This window comes from Saccopteryx leptura, chromosome 10 (genome assembly GCF_036850995.1).
Source record: "Saccopteryx leptura isolate mSacLep1 chromosome 10, mSacLep1_pri_phased_curated, whole genome shotgun sequence".
Taxonomy (NCBI): domain Eukaryota; kingdom Metazoa; phylum Chordata; class Mammalia; order Chiroptera; family Emballonuridae; genus Saccopteryx; species Saccopteryx leptura.
Window position 1 is genome coordinate 7,871,707 of NC_089512.1, and position 16,217 is coordinate 7,887,923.

Below are 16,217 nucleotides of genomic sequence, written 5' to 3' on the forward strand. Positions count from 1 at the left end.
TTCGTCTGTAGGAATGATTGTAACCTCTTTCTTTACTCCTCATTCTTTACACATGTCCTCTGGGATCCAAAATGCCATTACTTAATTCACCAAACCTCAGGAGGCAAAAGCCTTAATCAAGCCCCTTGCCTCTTAATAAGTAAGATAGTAACCCAACCAGTAATTAGTTATAAATTCCCTGTTGTTGAAAATTTTTAACTATTTATGCATTGAATTTCTACGTACCTCTGTGATTCTGTGTACAATTCTAATTTACTGAGTTATTTGGGGTGTATTTGCTTTAATACCCCATTTTCTTTTCTCTGTCCACTATCAGTTACTTAAACCTTAAAGTTTCCAAGTAATCTAAACAGCTTTACCTGTTTTTAGAATAAGTATGTGTTTTGATTTTACAGATGAGCAGGATGAAGAAACAGTCACAACAGGAGGAAAGGTAATGATTATTTAGCAGAAGTGACTCTAAGAGTCCTCTGTGTTGAGACGAGGGTTACTGAATGAGAAGTGTCCTTAGAAATGTACTGTCTTTAGACCCTCATGATTTTTTAATTTCTTTTTTAACATCCCAGAAATAATTTGTTTCTTTTACCCTAAAGTTTTCTCAAAAAGAAATTTCCATCTTCCCCAGTAATGGATCTGAGGAAGCAGGGATTTTGAAATTACCGTATTAGCAAGTTTAGGTTTTTAGGTGGAATCATTTGCAAAACCTCTATAGTTTCTACCTGATATAAATCAGGTAATTTTTAGTAATGGGAATGATTGAAACTGTAGACCCTTTAGCTGGACTACCTACAGTTTTATCTGGATTATAATTTATTAGTTCTGTGCATCATTTTCTCATCCACCAATCAGATAGTAAATAGTACCTGCTGCTGTTATTGTCAGGAATAAATGATATAATACATATATAGTTGTTAGCAGATACTTAATGCTAAATCTTTGGGATAAGGGAAGCCTTCTCATTATGCCTTATTAGTGCCCTGAGTCAACTCCATGCAAATAACTTGAGAGCTAGTATTTTTGATTTGTGTTCCTAGTCAGTTAAAACTGTACAGGTAAGAAACAAAGTATTATGAAAAAAGTTTTGGGCTTTGAGCCTGAATTCTTTAGAATAGAAACAGCCTTTTTGTAATTAACTTGACATTTATTCTTATGAGACATTTATCTTGTAGGAGTTGATTCCCCCATCCCTAAAAGGCAGGATATCATCTGCTATTTCACTTGGACATCTTATGAAGTACCTTAAAAATTGTGAAAGACTGTTTTGATTTGAAATTTATTTTTCTGGTCCTTGAAATTAGATCAAATAGCTTCATTTTTTTTGCAATGTAATATTAGAAGTTTGAAAGCTGTTATGCACCTCTCTGTAGTTCTCTCTCTCTCTCTCTGAACTTTGGCGTTTCTACAGGAAGATGAAGATCCCAACAAAGGTGATCCGAGTCGGTCAGTAGACCCTGGTGAAGATAACGTGACAGAGCAGACCAATCATATTATTATTCCTAGCTATGCATCGTGGTTTGATTATAACTGGTGAGTGGGCCGCGTACATCTGTGAACATGGTATTTAGGAGTGGGAGAACGTTCCCTGAAATCATATTGTGCCATATTGTTTAAGTCCCCACATCTGTAATCACTGTCACACTGGATGAGGGGAGCTGGAAAGTGATTTCATGTTAATTTTAGAAAGTATTTTTTAAAACAATTTCAAGATAGAAACTTAGGGTTATAAAATGTGTGAGCTTGAAGCTCATTTGGTTATTCAGGCAGGCAAATGCTTAAATATTTAATAATCATAAAATATTGCTGTTTATTGTATGATTTTAAATCATTATGGAAATATATAGACAAACTCAATTCACTGCTCAGTAATGGCTGCATTATAATAGAAAATGTGTTAATTATTAGGAGGCTTTTTATGTACAAATTCTGGTATATAAAAAAATTGAAGAGCCTGACCAGGCGGTGGCGCAATGGCTAGAGCTCGGACTGGGATGCGAGAGGACCCAGGTTCAAGACCCGGAGGTCACTAGCTTGAGTGCGGGCTCATCTGATTTCAGCAAAAAAAAGAAAAAGGCTCACCAGCTTGGACCCAAGGTCGCTGGCTTGAGCAAGGGGTTCCTCGGTCTGCTGAAGGCCCGTGGTCAAGGCACATATGAGAAAGCAGTCAATGAACAACTAAGGTGTCGCAATGCGAAACAAAAAACTAATGATTGATGTTTCTCATCTCTCTGTTCCTGTCTGTCTGTCCCTGTCTATCTATCTATGTAAAAAAAAAAAAAATCAAGGCCCTGGCCGGTTTGCTCAGTGGTAGAGCGTCGGCCTGGCGTGTAGAAGTCCCAGGTTCGATTCCCGGCCAGGGCACACAGGAGACCCGCCCATTTGCTTCTCCACCCCTCCCCCTCTCCTTCCTTTCTGTCTCTCTCTTCTCCTCCCGCAGCCGAGTCTCCATTGGAGCAAAGATGGCCCGGGTGCTGGGGATGGTTACTTGGCCTCTGCCCCAGGCGCTAGAGAGGCTCTGGTCGCGGCAGAGCGTCGCCCCCTGGTGGGCTTGCCGGGTGGATCCCAGTCGGGCGCATGCGGGAGTCTGTCTGACTGTCTCTCCCGGTTTCTAGCTTCAGAAAAATTAAAAAAAAAAAAATCAAAACAGACCTTTTTTTTAAAAATAGAGACAGAGAGAGTCAGAGAGAAGGACAGATAGGGATAGACAGACAGGAAGGGAGAGAGATGAGAAGCATCAATTCTTTGTTGCAGCACCTTAGTTCTTCACTGATTGCTTCCTCATATGTGCCTTGCCGGGGGCGGGGGGGGGGGGGCTACAGCAGACCGAGTAACCCCTTGCTCAAGCCAGCGACCTTGGGTCCAAGCTGGTGAGCCTTGCTCAAACCAGATGAACGTTCGCTCAAGCTGGTGACCTTGGGGTTTTGAACCTGAGTCCTCTGTCTCCTAGTCCAACACTCTATCCACTGTGCCACCACCTGGTCAGACCATTGGTATAACTTTAAAAATTCAATTCACCACAAAGTTTCTTAGGGCTGGAAAAAAAGGTTCAGTGTTGTTAACAGCTTGAAAAACTGATTGTTGTAAATTACATTGTCTTCTAGCTCATTATTCATTTTACCAGTTGGTTGCCATGCCAACTACTGTGATATTTGTCATCCAGTCAGCTAATTTCCAAAGAACTCTTTCATGTAGTCATGAAGTATTACAAAAACAACATAAAATATGTAGCTTTCAATGTATTGATAGCAATTTTTTTGTGTGTTTTTCTGAAGTGAGAAGCAAGGAGGCAGTCAGACTCCTGCATACGCCTGACCGGTATCCACCCAGCATGCCCACCAGGGGGCGATGCTCAGCCCCTCTGGGGCATTGTTCCGTTGTAGCTGGAGCCATTCTAGCACCTGAGGCTGAGGCCACAGAGCCATCCTCAGCGCCCGGGCCAACTTTGCTCCCATGGAGCCTTGGCTGTGGGAGGGGAAGAGAGAGACAGAGAGAAAGGAGAGGGAGGAGAGTGGAAAAGCAGATAGGCGCTTCTCCTGTGTGCCCTGAGTGGAAATCATACCCAGGACTTCCACAAGTTGTGCCAACACTCTACTACTGAGCCTACTGCCCAGGGCTATTGATAGCAATTTATGAATTTGGTTATAGGAATAGAAAAACTACAGTAAATATTGGGGGTCAGAAAGTGAAAACTTTAATTTTATTACATCCTATTGATACATAGGATTTTGTGCAAGCCAATTACTTTTGCAAGTAGTGCTCAGTTTTTGCATTTATCAGGGTATTTTTTCAAGATTTCATTAATTTGTTTTACAGAAGGGGGTGGAGTAAGAAGTATCAGCTCATAGTTGCTTCACTTTAGTTCTTCATTGCTTGCTTGTTGCTTGTCATATGTGCCTTGATCGGATCAAACTGGCAACTTCAGCATCCAAGGCCGATGCCCTATACACTTTGCCACCACTGGCCAGGCATAGATTCATCAGTTTTGCTTTGAGAATTCAAAAAATTTAGCTCAAATTTTAAGAATTTTATTTTTCAGAGTACTTCTAATCTTCTTTTCTCTTTCTTTTCAGTATTCACGTGATTGAACGGCGTGCTCTTCCTGAGTTTTTCAATGGAAAAAATAAATCAAAGACTCCAGAAATGTGAGTGACATGTAGAGATGTAATCCTGATCCTGTTACATACTTTAGTGGGCCAATAGGTAGAAAAATTCTGTGTTTGACAGGGTTCTTTTTTTTTTTTTAATTTTATTTATTCATTTTAGAGAGGAGAGAGAAAGGGAGAGAGAGAGAGAGAGAGAGAGAGAGAGAGAGAAGGTAGGGAGGAGCTGAAAGCATCAACTCCCATATGTGCCTTGACCAGGCAAGCCCAGGGTTTCAAACCGGCAACCTCAGCATTTCCAGGTCGATGCTTTATCCACTGCGCCACCACAGGTCAGGCTGACAGAGGGTTCTAAAAGCATATGTCTAAGTTAATGATTGTGTATGTGTGGTAGTTAGCAAATACCTTACTTTGTTCAGAATAGTGTTCATATCTTTGCTGCACAGAATTCCTTGCCTCAAAGTAAATTGTTTCAGGTTTTTATTCCTCAACCTTGAATTAACATATATATGTTAGCTCTTGTAAGTTTTAAATTCCGTAACAATTAAACAATAAATTTATTCAGGTTTCTAACAGTTTCCACCTTTTGTGTTCATATATGTTATGAACTATAGCTATTTGTGTATAATACTCTAGGAGCAAATGGAATTTTTATCATATTTTCCTGATGAATAACTAGTCCTTAAAAGAATGCAAAGTAGGATGATATAGCTGCACAGGAATTGCTCGTCATTGTGTCAGGGATTGTTGTGCGTTTGCATTGAAAACGGGAAAACTCACTGGAAGGACGAAGTTGTCAGGACATACTTGTGCCTTTGGTTGGTGACCATTAAATACACACTTCTAGAAACCCTTGCCCCTAAAATAAATGCATACCTATCATACTATAAATATCTTTTCATTTATTTTCATATTGTTAATCTGTTGTCTGTTGTATACCTGTGATTGTACAAATAGATGTCTCTTGTTTAAATTGTTAGGGAAGGATAATTTCCCACATAAAACACATGGCGTAGTATAGATAATTGAATAATAAATGTACTTATGGGAGTCTTCTGTTAAAAGCACAGTCTGTTCTGTTTAACTGTAAGCTCACCTTTCAGTCTGTGTCTATCTACCTGTGCATTCACAGCACCCGTTTTGAGCAGTGTCACTTTTCTGCTTGGATGCATCTAACCTCAGGCTGCCAGAATTTTGTTTTTACTTTTGTGACAAGGACTCTTGCTAGGTCTTATAACTTCTTAATGCTCTTGTTTTAAGTATTTTGTGGCAGAAATGCTTGGGTACATTGTGGAATCCGCTCTGCTCCCCAGTCTGTTATCTCTGAGTTTGACCTCATGGCTTCTACTCATTGCCTAGTTGGGATCTTTGAAAAACTGCCAGGCAGAAGTTATATAGCCACGTCAGAACCCAACCCACATAAGGATCTAGGAAGAAGACAGAAATAAAATTGGCAAGGTTAAGAGCCCCACACTGTCTGTATTGAATTCCAGCTTCACTCTTTCCCGGTCTGTGGTCTAGGACAAATTCTTAAATCACTCGATGCTTAGTTTTCCACTTCTCTATCTGGAATGATAGAACTATCTGGAAAAGATAGTTCTATTATCTATCTAATGATAATAGAACTTGTGAGGGTTAATTGAGTTACTGCATGGGAAGTGCTTAGAACCATGTCTGGCACACAGTATGTGCTAGATACATAGCAGAATACCTTCTTACCTGCGGGTTGTACCCTCCAAGACCTCCAGGGATGCCTGAAACCACAGATATTACTGAACCCTGTACAGTCGGCCCTTTGCATTCACGGTTTCACATCTGCAGATTCAACCAACTGGATTGGAAAAAGTATTTTCCACCTGTGGTTGGGAATCGACAGATGCAGAGGGCCTGCTGTTGTTAGAGAGAGAACATATGTAATGGGGTGCCATTCATGTCTGTGATCAAGTTTGTGTTTATGTTACGTCACATTAACTTCATCAGATTGCTGTATTTCAGTGGTTCTCAAACTTTTTGAAGTTGGGGCGCATTTAAAATCCTACAAATAATTGTTGGCGCACTATATACAAATTTCTGAGAAATATGTTATAATATTTAAGTTAAATATATATATTTTTTACAGAGACAGAGAGAGAGAGAGAGTCAGAGAGGGATAGATAGGGACAGACACACAGGAATGGAGAGAGAGGAGAAGCATTAATCATCAGTTTTTCGTTGCAACACTTTAGTTGTTCATTGATTGCTTTCTCATATGTGCCTTGACCGTGGGCCTTCAGCACACTGAGTAACCCCTTGCTCAAGTCAGCGACCTTGGGTCCAAGCTGGTGAGCTTTGCTCAAACCAGATGAGCTCGTGCTCAAGCTGGCAACCTTAGGGTCTCGAACCTGGGTCCTCCGCATCCCAGTCGAACGCTCTATCCACTGCGCAACCGCCTGGTCAGGCTAATTAAGTAAAATATTAAAGAAAAAAAATATAAGGTGTGCTTTTATGGTACTTAAAATAAATACAACAAAATTAAATTTATTCTGACATTAAAGAACATTTTATGTTACATTTTTTGTTATGCTTTTTAGAATTAGTAAAAAAGGGGTTAAAAAATTTTAAAAAGACAAAAAAGTTATCTTTACATATATATAGATAACATTCTTAGTAAGATTTAGTAAATTCGGCAGGTCCTGACACAAATCTGTTTTTTCATTCTTGTGTTTATGAGAAATATGAGCCTGATATGTCCTAGCGATTTCTTCAATGTTTGGGCATATTTTTGAAAGGCAACTCTCATTTCCTCATCAATACATTGAAGAATTTCTCTTTTTACTCTCGTGTTGAGGGTAGAAAATCCTAGTTCACATAAATAGAATGTTGAAAATTATAGTAAAATGTTCAAAGCTTTTTTAGATATTCCCACATATTCTTCTTTTATAGAAATCCAAAAGACTTCAAGAGACAATTTCTTATGTATAATCATCAATCCACAAGTCGTAGATATAGCTGCCAGGTCCTCTTCTGTTAATGTTAAGCCAAAATCACTTGAAGCTTCCATGAATGGGTTTCTAATCCAATCGTATTCTTCACTGTTAAGTGATGGAAAATACTATAAATTAAATTCTGCTCATCAGCCTTCAAGTCCTATTTTATTTACGCTTAACTTTGCTCACTTCCAGAATCAGATTCTTCAATATCACGCTTCTTTTTGAGAAATCTATCCATTTTATTTGGGTGTATTTATCTAAAAATAATATAATGATGTGTTAATAATAAATATAATAATGATGTGTTAACAAAAATAGCAGTATTTTCGTAATGAAATGGTATAATAGAGTAACTATATTTTTATATCTGGGCACATGCTGTGACCCAGCGCAGCTAGTAATTTCAGGTCTAGTGGGAATCGTGCAGAATTAAGACAATACGCAGAATTAAGAAAATACGCAGTTGGGAGAGCCCTGCAATTGCTGCTGGCAAAAACAAAGCGCTTCCCGAAACCACATTTTGCTTTATTTATAGGGCAAAGTGGGCCATTAGCAAATCAGTGAGATCTTTGATCATGTTTCCAAGGCAACCCAAGAATTTTACCAAGTGCAAAAACCCCCACCATGCATATCATCTTAACTTTACACCAAACAAAGGATAGAAGAAACTTGCCTCCAGTCTTTCTGGGGAACATGGGGGGTAGTGTAAACAATCCAGCACCACAGCTTAACAGCCTTTTGCAAGCTAATCAGGCAAGTGAGGTGGGGGGTTGGGCAGATTGTCAGCTTACAGGTAATTCCCCACACCTCTGTCTCCCGAAAATCTAAACTCCAAAAACCTTGTTGGTTTTTTGGTCCCCAACAGGCACATATTTCTCTGGAATACCATAGGGTGCACCTGGAAATCTAGGGCGCACCAGTGTGCCATGGCACACACTTTGAGAACCACTGCTCTATTTCCTTATTGTATATGTTAGTAAATAGGTTTTTGCATATTACAGTTTCTTACAGGAGTTACACTGTAAATACTACAGTGTCGCTGGTTTATTGTAATGTTAACTTTTGATATATTTGGTTGTGATGAATATGCAGACTTTTAGCTCTATGGGTTATTGTTTCTGAAAGGATATATGCTCACCTTAAGAATTTTGCCATTGCTTTTTAGATACTTGGCATATCGAAATTTTATGATTGACACATATCGCCTAAACCCCCAAGAATATTTGACCAGCACTGCTTGTCGGAGGAACTTGACTGGAGATGTGTGTGCTGTGATGAGGTAAAGGTCTGAATTGCTCAGCCACTGCACTGCAGGTGGTAGCTGATCATTGCTGTCGAATGTTTAATTGATTGAACTGGGATGTTTTCTTGGTTAATAAAAATAACTTAGTCACATGTCTTTCATTTAGGGGTTGACTATTTGTAGTACTGGGGCTTTTTTTCCTTTTTTTAAGTTGGATGGAGTGAGGGTTGGGAGGGAGAGTGGATAAGCTCTGTGCCCTAGATCTGTCAAAAGAAAGAAACCAAATGGTGGATCTCCTTCTGGGAATTTGGTCTGTGTGTGTGTACTTTCACCATGGAGCCAACTGAGCATTGGTTCTCTCATTTCTTCGATTGAAATGATTAGGATTTTTTTTGTGTGTGTATTTTTCCCAAGTTAGAAGCGGGGAAGCAGTCAGACTCCCGCATGCGCCCCACCAGGATCCACCCAGCATGCCCACCAGGGAGCAATGCTCTGCCCATTTGGGGTGTTGCTCAGTTATAACTGAAACCATTCTAGTACCTGAGGCAGAGGCCATGGAGCCATCCTCAGCACTCAGACCAACTTTGCTCCCATGGAGCCTTGGCTGCAGGTGGTGAAGAGAGAGTCAGAGAGAAAGGAGATGGGGAAGGGTGTAGAAGCAGATAAGGTGGGCACTTCTCCTGTGTGCCCTTTCTGAAATCAAATCCGGGGACTTCCACACACTGAGCTAATGCTCTACCACCAAGCCAACCGGCCAGGGCTGAAACAATTAGACTTTATACTAGTTCTTGAAGTGCTATGTTGTGAACATTGTTTTGAGTTTGGAGAAATTATCCCTCATTCAACAAACCAGAATTGTCAGTTACTTTGTGATGGTTCATAACCTACAGAGAACATGTTGACTTGTTTTTTGTTTTCTTACTATAACCTGATGATTACTATGAAGGAGATGAGATATAGTCTCCATATTTTAACTCTCAGAGGTCTATTCTTTAGGGTTCATGCCTTCTTGGAGCAGTGGGGGCTTGTTAATTACCAAGTGGATCCAGAAAGTCGACCGATGGCAATGGGGCCGCCTCCTACTCCGCATTTCAATGTTTTGGCTGATACCCCGTCGGGGCTTGTGCCTCTGCATCTTCGGTCACCTCAGGTAAGTTAATGCTGCCTTTTCTTCAGGTAGCAGACTGCCACGTCTGGCAATCATATTCAGGAATTATTATTGTCATGTAATAGTATTATTTTTTAGCAGATAGGTTTTATTTGTATTTATCTATTGTAAATATTTAAGTCCATAAGATTCTTTAGTGTTTAAGATAATGCTTTTCTGTTAAAGTCAAGACTGTGTGCCTTATCCTATCATATGTTACATGTTTCCTTTTATACTCATGATTCCCTTTATCACTTCTGTCATTGAAGACACTAGTTAAACAGATTGTTTAAATGCGTTAAATTGTTTAAAACTTCTTCCCCTTAGCAACATTTGGGAAGTGGACAGCCACAAAACATATTCTTGTATTAAGTCAGTCAGGTGATGGATAACATTAATTTAAATAACATACCCTCCATTGTGAAATGGAAGTTCATATTTAAGAAAGTTTGTTGTTGCCTGACCAGGTAGTGGTGCAGTGGCTAGAGCAGGGGTCCCCAAACTTTTTACACAGGGGGCCAGTTCACTGTCCCTCAGACCGTTAGAGGGCCGGACTATAAAAAAAACTATGAACAGATCCCTATGCACACTGCACATATCTTATTTTAAAATAAAAAAACAAAACGGGAACAAATACAATATTTAAAATAAAGAACAAGTAAATTTAAATCAACAAACTGACCAGCATTTCTTTTTTTTTTCTCTTTCTCTTTTTGTATTTTTCTGAAGCTGGAAATGGGGAGAGACAGTCAGACAGACTCCCGCATGAGCCCGACCAGGATCCACCCAGCACGCCCACCAGGGGTGACGCTCTGCCCACCAGGGGGCGATGCTCTGCCCCTCTGGGGCATTGCTCTGCCGTGACCAGAGCCACTCTAGCGCCTGGGGCAGAGGCCAAGGAGCCATCCCCAGCGCCCGGGCCATCTTTGCTCCAATGGAGCCTTGGCTGCGGGAGGGGAAGAGAGAGACAGAGAGGAAGGAGGGGGTGGGGCGCTTCTCCTGTGTGCCCTGGCCGGGAATCGAACCCGGGTCCCCCGCACGCCAGGTCGACGCTCTACCGCTGAGCCAACTGGCCAGGGCCTGACCAGTTTTTCAATGGGAACTATGCTCCTCTCACTGGCCACCAATGAAAGAGGTGCCCCTTCCAGAAGTGCGGCGGGGACTGGATAAATGGCCTCAGGGGGCCACATGCGGCCTACGGGCCGTAGTTTGGGGACCCCTGGGCTAGAGCATCGGACTGAAACGTGGAAGACCCAGGTTCGAAACCCTGAGGTTGCCGGCTTCAGCGCAGGCTTATCCAGCTTGAGTGTGGGGTCGCTGACTTGAGCGTGGGATCTTAGACTTGACCCCATGGTTGTTAGCTTGAGCCCAAAGGTTGCAGGCTTGAAGCCCAAGGTTGCTGGTTTGAGCAAGGGGTCAATTGGTCTGCTGTAGCCCCCAAGTCCATACATATATGAGAAAGCAATGAACAAACAACAAATATGCCACAATGAAGAATTGATTCTTCTTATCTCTTTCCTTTCTGTTTCTCTGTTCCTGTCTCTCATTCTCTGTCAAAGAAAAAAAAGAAAGTTTGTCATCTATTTTCTTTGTGACTTAGACAGAAAAATGTTTCTTATATGTTGAAATTTTGTTAGGAGTATATTACTTATTTTTTTGTAGGGTCTCTACTAGGAGTTAGTGTTTTATTAGGTGCCAATATTAAATAGTTCTTTAAACCTTCTGTCCCCTTGACTTTGTAAAGGTTCATACAGCCATTTATCCTTTGTCTCACTCAGGTCCCTGCTGCTCAGCAGATGTTAAATTTTCCTGAGAAGAACAAGGAAAAACCCATTGATTTGCAGAACTTTGGTCTCCGTACTGACATTTACTCAAAGAAAACCTTAGCAAAGGTAAGAATTTTTCCCTAGACACACACTGCCTACAATTCAGCATGTACTCTTTGTCCTTCTTCCTTCTAAGGTATATCATTTCCCATAAGGAACTTAATTTACTGTCTACAGTAAGTAGGTGAGCTTTCTGCTTAATCTGATGGCATTTTATAAAACAACAATGACTTCTATCATTCTTTCTGTATGCTTAAAAGATAGTTATTTAAAAATAACTATGATGAGCCCTGGCCAGATAGCTCAGTGGGTTAGAGCAGTGGTCCCCAATCCCTGGGCCGCGGACTGGTACTGGTCCACAGAGAAAGAATAAATAACTTACATTATTTCTGTTTTATTTATATTTAAGTCTAAACGATTTTTTATTTTTTAAAAATGACCAGATTCCCTCTGTTACATCGTCTAAGACTCACTCTTGTTTTGTTTTGTTTTTTGCATTTTTCCGAAGCTGGAAACGGGGAGAGACAGTCAGACAGACTCCCGCATGCGCCCGACTGGGATCCACCCGGCACGCCCACCAGGGGCGACGCTCTGCCCACCAGGGGGCGATGCTCTGCCCCTCCGGGGCATCACTCTGCTGCGACCAGAGCCACTCTAGCGCCTGGGGCAGAGGCCAAGGAGCCATCCCCAGCACCCGGGCCATCTTTGCTCCATTGGAGCCTTGGCTGCGGGAGGGGAAGAGAGAGACAGAGAGGAAGGAGGGGGTGGAGGTGGAGAAGCAAATGGGCGCTTCTCCCATGTGTCCTGGCCGGGAATCGAACCCGGGTCCCCCGCACGCCAGGCTGACGCTCTATCGCTGAGCCAGCCGGCCAGGGCCTAAGACTCACTCTTGATGCTTGTCTTGGTCACATGACACATTTATTCGTCCCACCCCAAAGGCCGGTCCATGAAAATATATTCTGACATTAAACCGGTCTGTGGCCCAAAAAAGGTTGGGGACCACTGGGTTAGAGCATCGTCCTGAAACACAGAGGTTGCTGGTTCGATCCCAGGTGAGGGCACATCAAATTTTCAATAAATTAAAAAAAATAACTATGATTAATATATTAAAGAAAATAGAGGACAAAATGGAGAATTTCAACAGATAATTGGAGTATATCAAAAGAATCAAATGAATATTGTATAATTAAAAATATACCTGAAATGAACTCATTGGATGAGTTTGATAAGCAGGCTGCATACACAGGAACAGGGTTAGTGAACTCAGGAAGTTAGTAGAGTTACTGAAATTGAAGGGCCAAGAGAAAAAAGAATTTGGATGAGACAGGACAATGACAGCAGAGTGCAAGAGACACATGGAGTGCAGTGAAAAGAACTCATTTATCATTAGAGACCTGTAAGAAGAAAAATGGAGCAAAAGTGTTAAATAACCCACCATTTCTATTCAAAGTTCAGGTTCCATAAGTTTTCTTCCTTTACTCAGGGACTTATTTTGGTAGTTTGCATAAAACAGTCCCCTGAACTTAGAAGGGATTTTACTGGACTCCATATTTAGCTTTTAGGAATGAGTGGATAACTTCCGGTTTTGTGTTCTAGAGTAAAGGCGCCAGTGCTGGAAGGGAGTGGACCGAGCAGGAGACCCTGCTGCTGCTGGAGGTGAGCACACGGACGCTGGGGCCTCTGTCCACGTGAGAGCGGGGTGCCGGGTGGCTCTGACTAGCATTTCAAATACACCTGTGGAGTCTATTCTGGAATTCTTTGATCCATGTAGTGAATTTGAACAGAATTTTCTTGGATCATTGTTTAAGTATCAAACGTAGAGGTTACATACTGGTTGTCAGTAGGGGAGATCAAGCCTGGCTATGGGTTATTTTGGCCCAGGCTGGATTTTTTTTTTGTTTAAAATTGTTACCAATATTAAACATTAGAGCTTTGCCAAAGATTTCTAACCATTCCCCCAAAATTGGAAGGTAGGACAATTCTGGGACCTTGTTTCCACATAGCAATAATTGGCTGGCCTTGAATAGCATATGTTCCTTTGATGTTGAGCATTTCTTCAGATTCCAGTTTTTCTTGACTCAGCCCACCTTAGTCATTGCAGATTAGTTCCCTAGTGCTTGTCTGCACTGAGTTGTGACCTTCGTACTTCCCAGAAGGACTCCAGAGAAGTAGTTGAAGTTCATCTGCCATTGAAAACACTTTTTGATCATGCAGGATATCTGTTAGCCAGTTTTTACTGAATTCTTATTTGGACTTCTTCATGTCTTTGGATATTCTTACAAATACATGCTCAAAAAGATTTTAGTGATTATTTCTACTCTGAAGGATAGGAAATAGAGAATGTTGGTTTTCATATTTAGCAACCATTTCTGAAGAGGAGCCTTTGTCTTTATTGTAGAACAACGACTGTTTGGGTAAGATGAAGACTAGGCACTGCTTAGTATTTGTGGTAGAATGTGCCTTTGGGAGCTGAATTAGGACCAGATGAGGATGTGTATTGTTAAGTGGGCTAGGAATGCTCTTGCCTACAAGGAACAAAAAATTCGACTGGCAGTAGATTGAACTGAAAGGACATTGGTTTTTTAAGTAAATTTGTTATAATTGGCAATTCCTAGATTCTTTCTATTGCTTAGTTATATAATCTGGTTCCTAGCTTTTCTGTTGCTTGTTCTACCTTTAGCTGTCAATGTTCTGCCTTTGTGTGTCTCTTTTCCGGTCACAGGAAAGCCATTTAGTTCCAGGCCTCATATCCAATTCAAAACAGGAAGAAAGTTGGAAAAGGCACCTCTGGGGACCTGCTTTCTTGGGCTTTTGGAAGGAAAAGCTTTCTCAGAAGTGCCTCATCAGTCTTTCCCTTTGTCTCATTGATCACAATGGCTCCGTGAACCACTTAGCACTGTATGTGATGCTCGCAAAGCAAGTACCTGACTTTCTAGGGTCAGTAGGGGTAACCATGGATGAAGTTGATGATTGCTGCTGGCACCTTATGACAGCATCTGCACTATTTATAACCAACGTCGGAACGGAGTTTACAGGGGAAGAGACTCCCTTTCCCTGCAATCTTCCATCTCATTCAGACTTGCGTATTATGCATAAAATACACAATTCAGAAATCAAATGTCAATAACAAGATTAGACTAGATCACCAGTTCTCAAACTTTTTGTCTTAGGATATACTTATACTTTTAGAAGTTATATTGAGGATGAACTATAAAGAGTTTTCATTTATGTTTGTTATCAGTAGTTATTAAAAAGTAAAATGGAGTTGGCCCTGGCCGGTTGGCTCAGTGGTAGAGCGTCGGCCCGGCGTGCGGGAGTCCCAGGTTCGATTCCCAGCCAGGGCACACAGAAGTGCCCATCTGCTTCTCCACCCCTCCCCCTCTCCTTCCTCTCTGTCTCTCTCTTCCCCTCCTGCAGCCAAGGCTCTATTGGAGCAAAGTTGGCCCGTGGCGTCTGCCTCAGGATGCTAGAATGGCTATGATTGCGGCAGAGCGACGCCCCAGATGGGCAGGGGATCGCCTCCTGGTGGGCGTGCTGGGTAGATCACAGTCCGGCGCTTGCAGGAGTCCGTCTGACTGCCTACCCGTTTCCAACTTCAGAGAAATACCAAAAAAAAAAAATAAAATGGAGAAAAATATTTAATTGATCTAAAACATAACTAAAAACCCATTGCAAGTTAACATAATACAAGTTTGAATGAAAATAATTTTTTAGATGACAAGATACTGTATATAATAGAGAACCCTAAAGATTGTACTGAAAAATTACAAGAACTGATAAATGAATTCAGTAAAGTGGATGCAAAATAAATATCCAGAAATCAGTTGCATTTTTACCCACCAATAATGATCTATCACAAATGGAAACTTAAGAAAACACTTCCGCCCTGGCCAGTTGGCTGAGTAGTACAGCACGCCTGGCGTGTGGATGTCCTGGGTCCGATTCCCAGTTAGGGCACACAGGAGAAGCAACCATCTGCTTCTCAACCCCTCCTTCTTCTTTCTCTCTCTCTTTTCACAGCTGTGGCTTGAATGGTTTGAACAAGTTGACCCCGGGTGCTGAGGATGGCTCCCTGGCCTCACTTTAGGTGCTGAAATAGCTCGGTTGCCCATAGGGGGATTGCTGTTGGAACCTGGTCAGGCGCATGCAGAAGTCTGTCTCTCTGTCTCCCTTCTTCTCACTTAAGAAAAAAGAACAACAACATGACACTGACATAAAAACAGATATAGGTCAATGGAACAGAATAGAGAGCCCAGAATTAGAACCACACATTTATGATCAATTAATATTTGACAAAGGAGGCAGAACCATACAGTTAGGTAAAGGTAGTCTGTTCAGTAAATGGTGTTGGGAAAATTGGACAGATAACGTTAAAAAAAAAAAAAGAAACTAGACCACCTTACACAAGAATAAACTTAAGCCTGACCAGGCGGTGGCGCAGTGGATAGAGCGTTGGACTGGGATGTGGAGGACCCAGGTTTGAGACCCAAGGTTGCCAGTTGAGTGCAGTCTCATCTGGCTTGAGAAAAAAAAAAAAAGCTCACCAACTTGGACCTAAGGTTGCTGCCTTGAGCAAGGGGTTACTCGGTCTGCTGAAGGCACATGAGAAAGCAATCAATGAACAACCAAGTTGTCAAAAACGAAAAACTGATGGTTGATGCTTCTCATCTCTCTCTGTTCCTATCTGTCTATCCGTATCTATCCATCTCTGTGACTCTCTCTCTGTCCCTGTAAAGAAAAAAAAGAGATAAACTTAAAAATGAATTAAAGACTTAAATGTTAGACTTGAAACCATAAAAAACTTAGAAGAAAACACAGGGTGTAAAATCTTGACATTTCTTGTAGCAAAATATATATATATATTTACAGGGACAGAGAGAGAGAGTCAGAAAGAGGGATAGATAGGGACAGACATACAGGAACGGAGAGAGATGA

The 16,217-nt window shown here is 41.4% G+C and overlaps 1 protein-coding gene across 1 annotated transcript in view; it reads left to right on the plus strand.

Moving 5' to 3' along the window:
• The window catches only part of SMARCC1 (SWI/SNF related, matrix associated, actin dependent regulator of chromatin subfamily c member 1), a 140,388-nt gene that overhangs the window by 57,044 nt on the left and 67,127 nt on the right, over nt 1–16,217 (plus strand). The window contains exons 13-19 of the mRNA XM_066351654.1: nt 396–433; nt 1,406–1,527; nt 4,068–4,139; nt 8,232–8,345; nt 9,306–9,459; nt 11,235–11,348; nt 12,879–12,938. Of these exons, the coding sequence (XP_066207751.1) occupies nt 396–433; nt 1,406–1,527; nt 4,068–4,139; nt 8,232–8,345; nt 9,306–9,459; nt 11,235–11,348; nt 12,879–12,938 (674 nt within the window). The remainder of the gene's footprint in view (nt 1–395; nt 434–1,405; nt 1,528–4,067; nt 4,140–8,231; nt 8,346–9,305; nt 9,460–11,234; nt 11,349–12,878; nt 12,939–16,217) is intronic.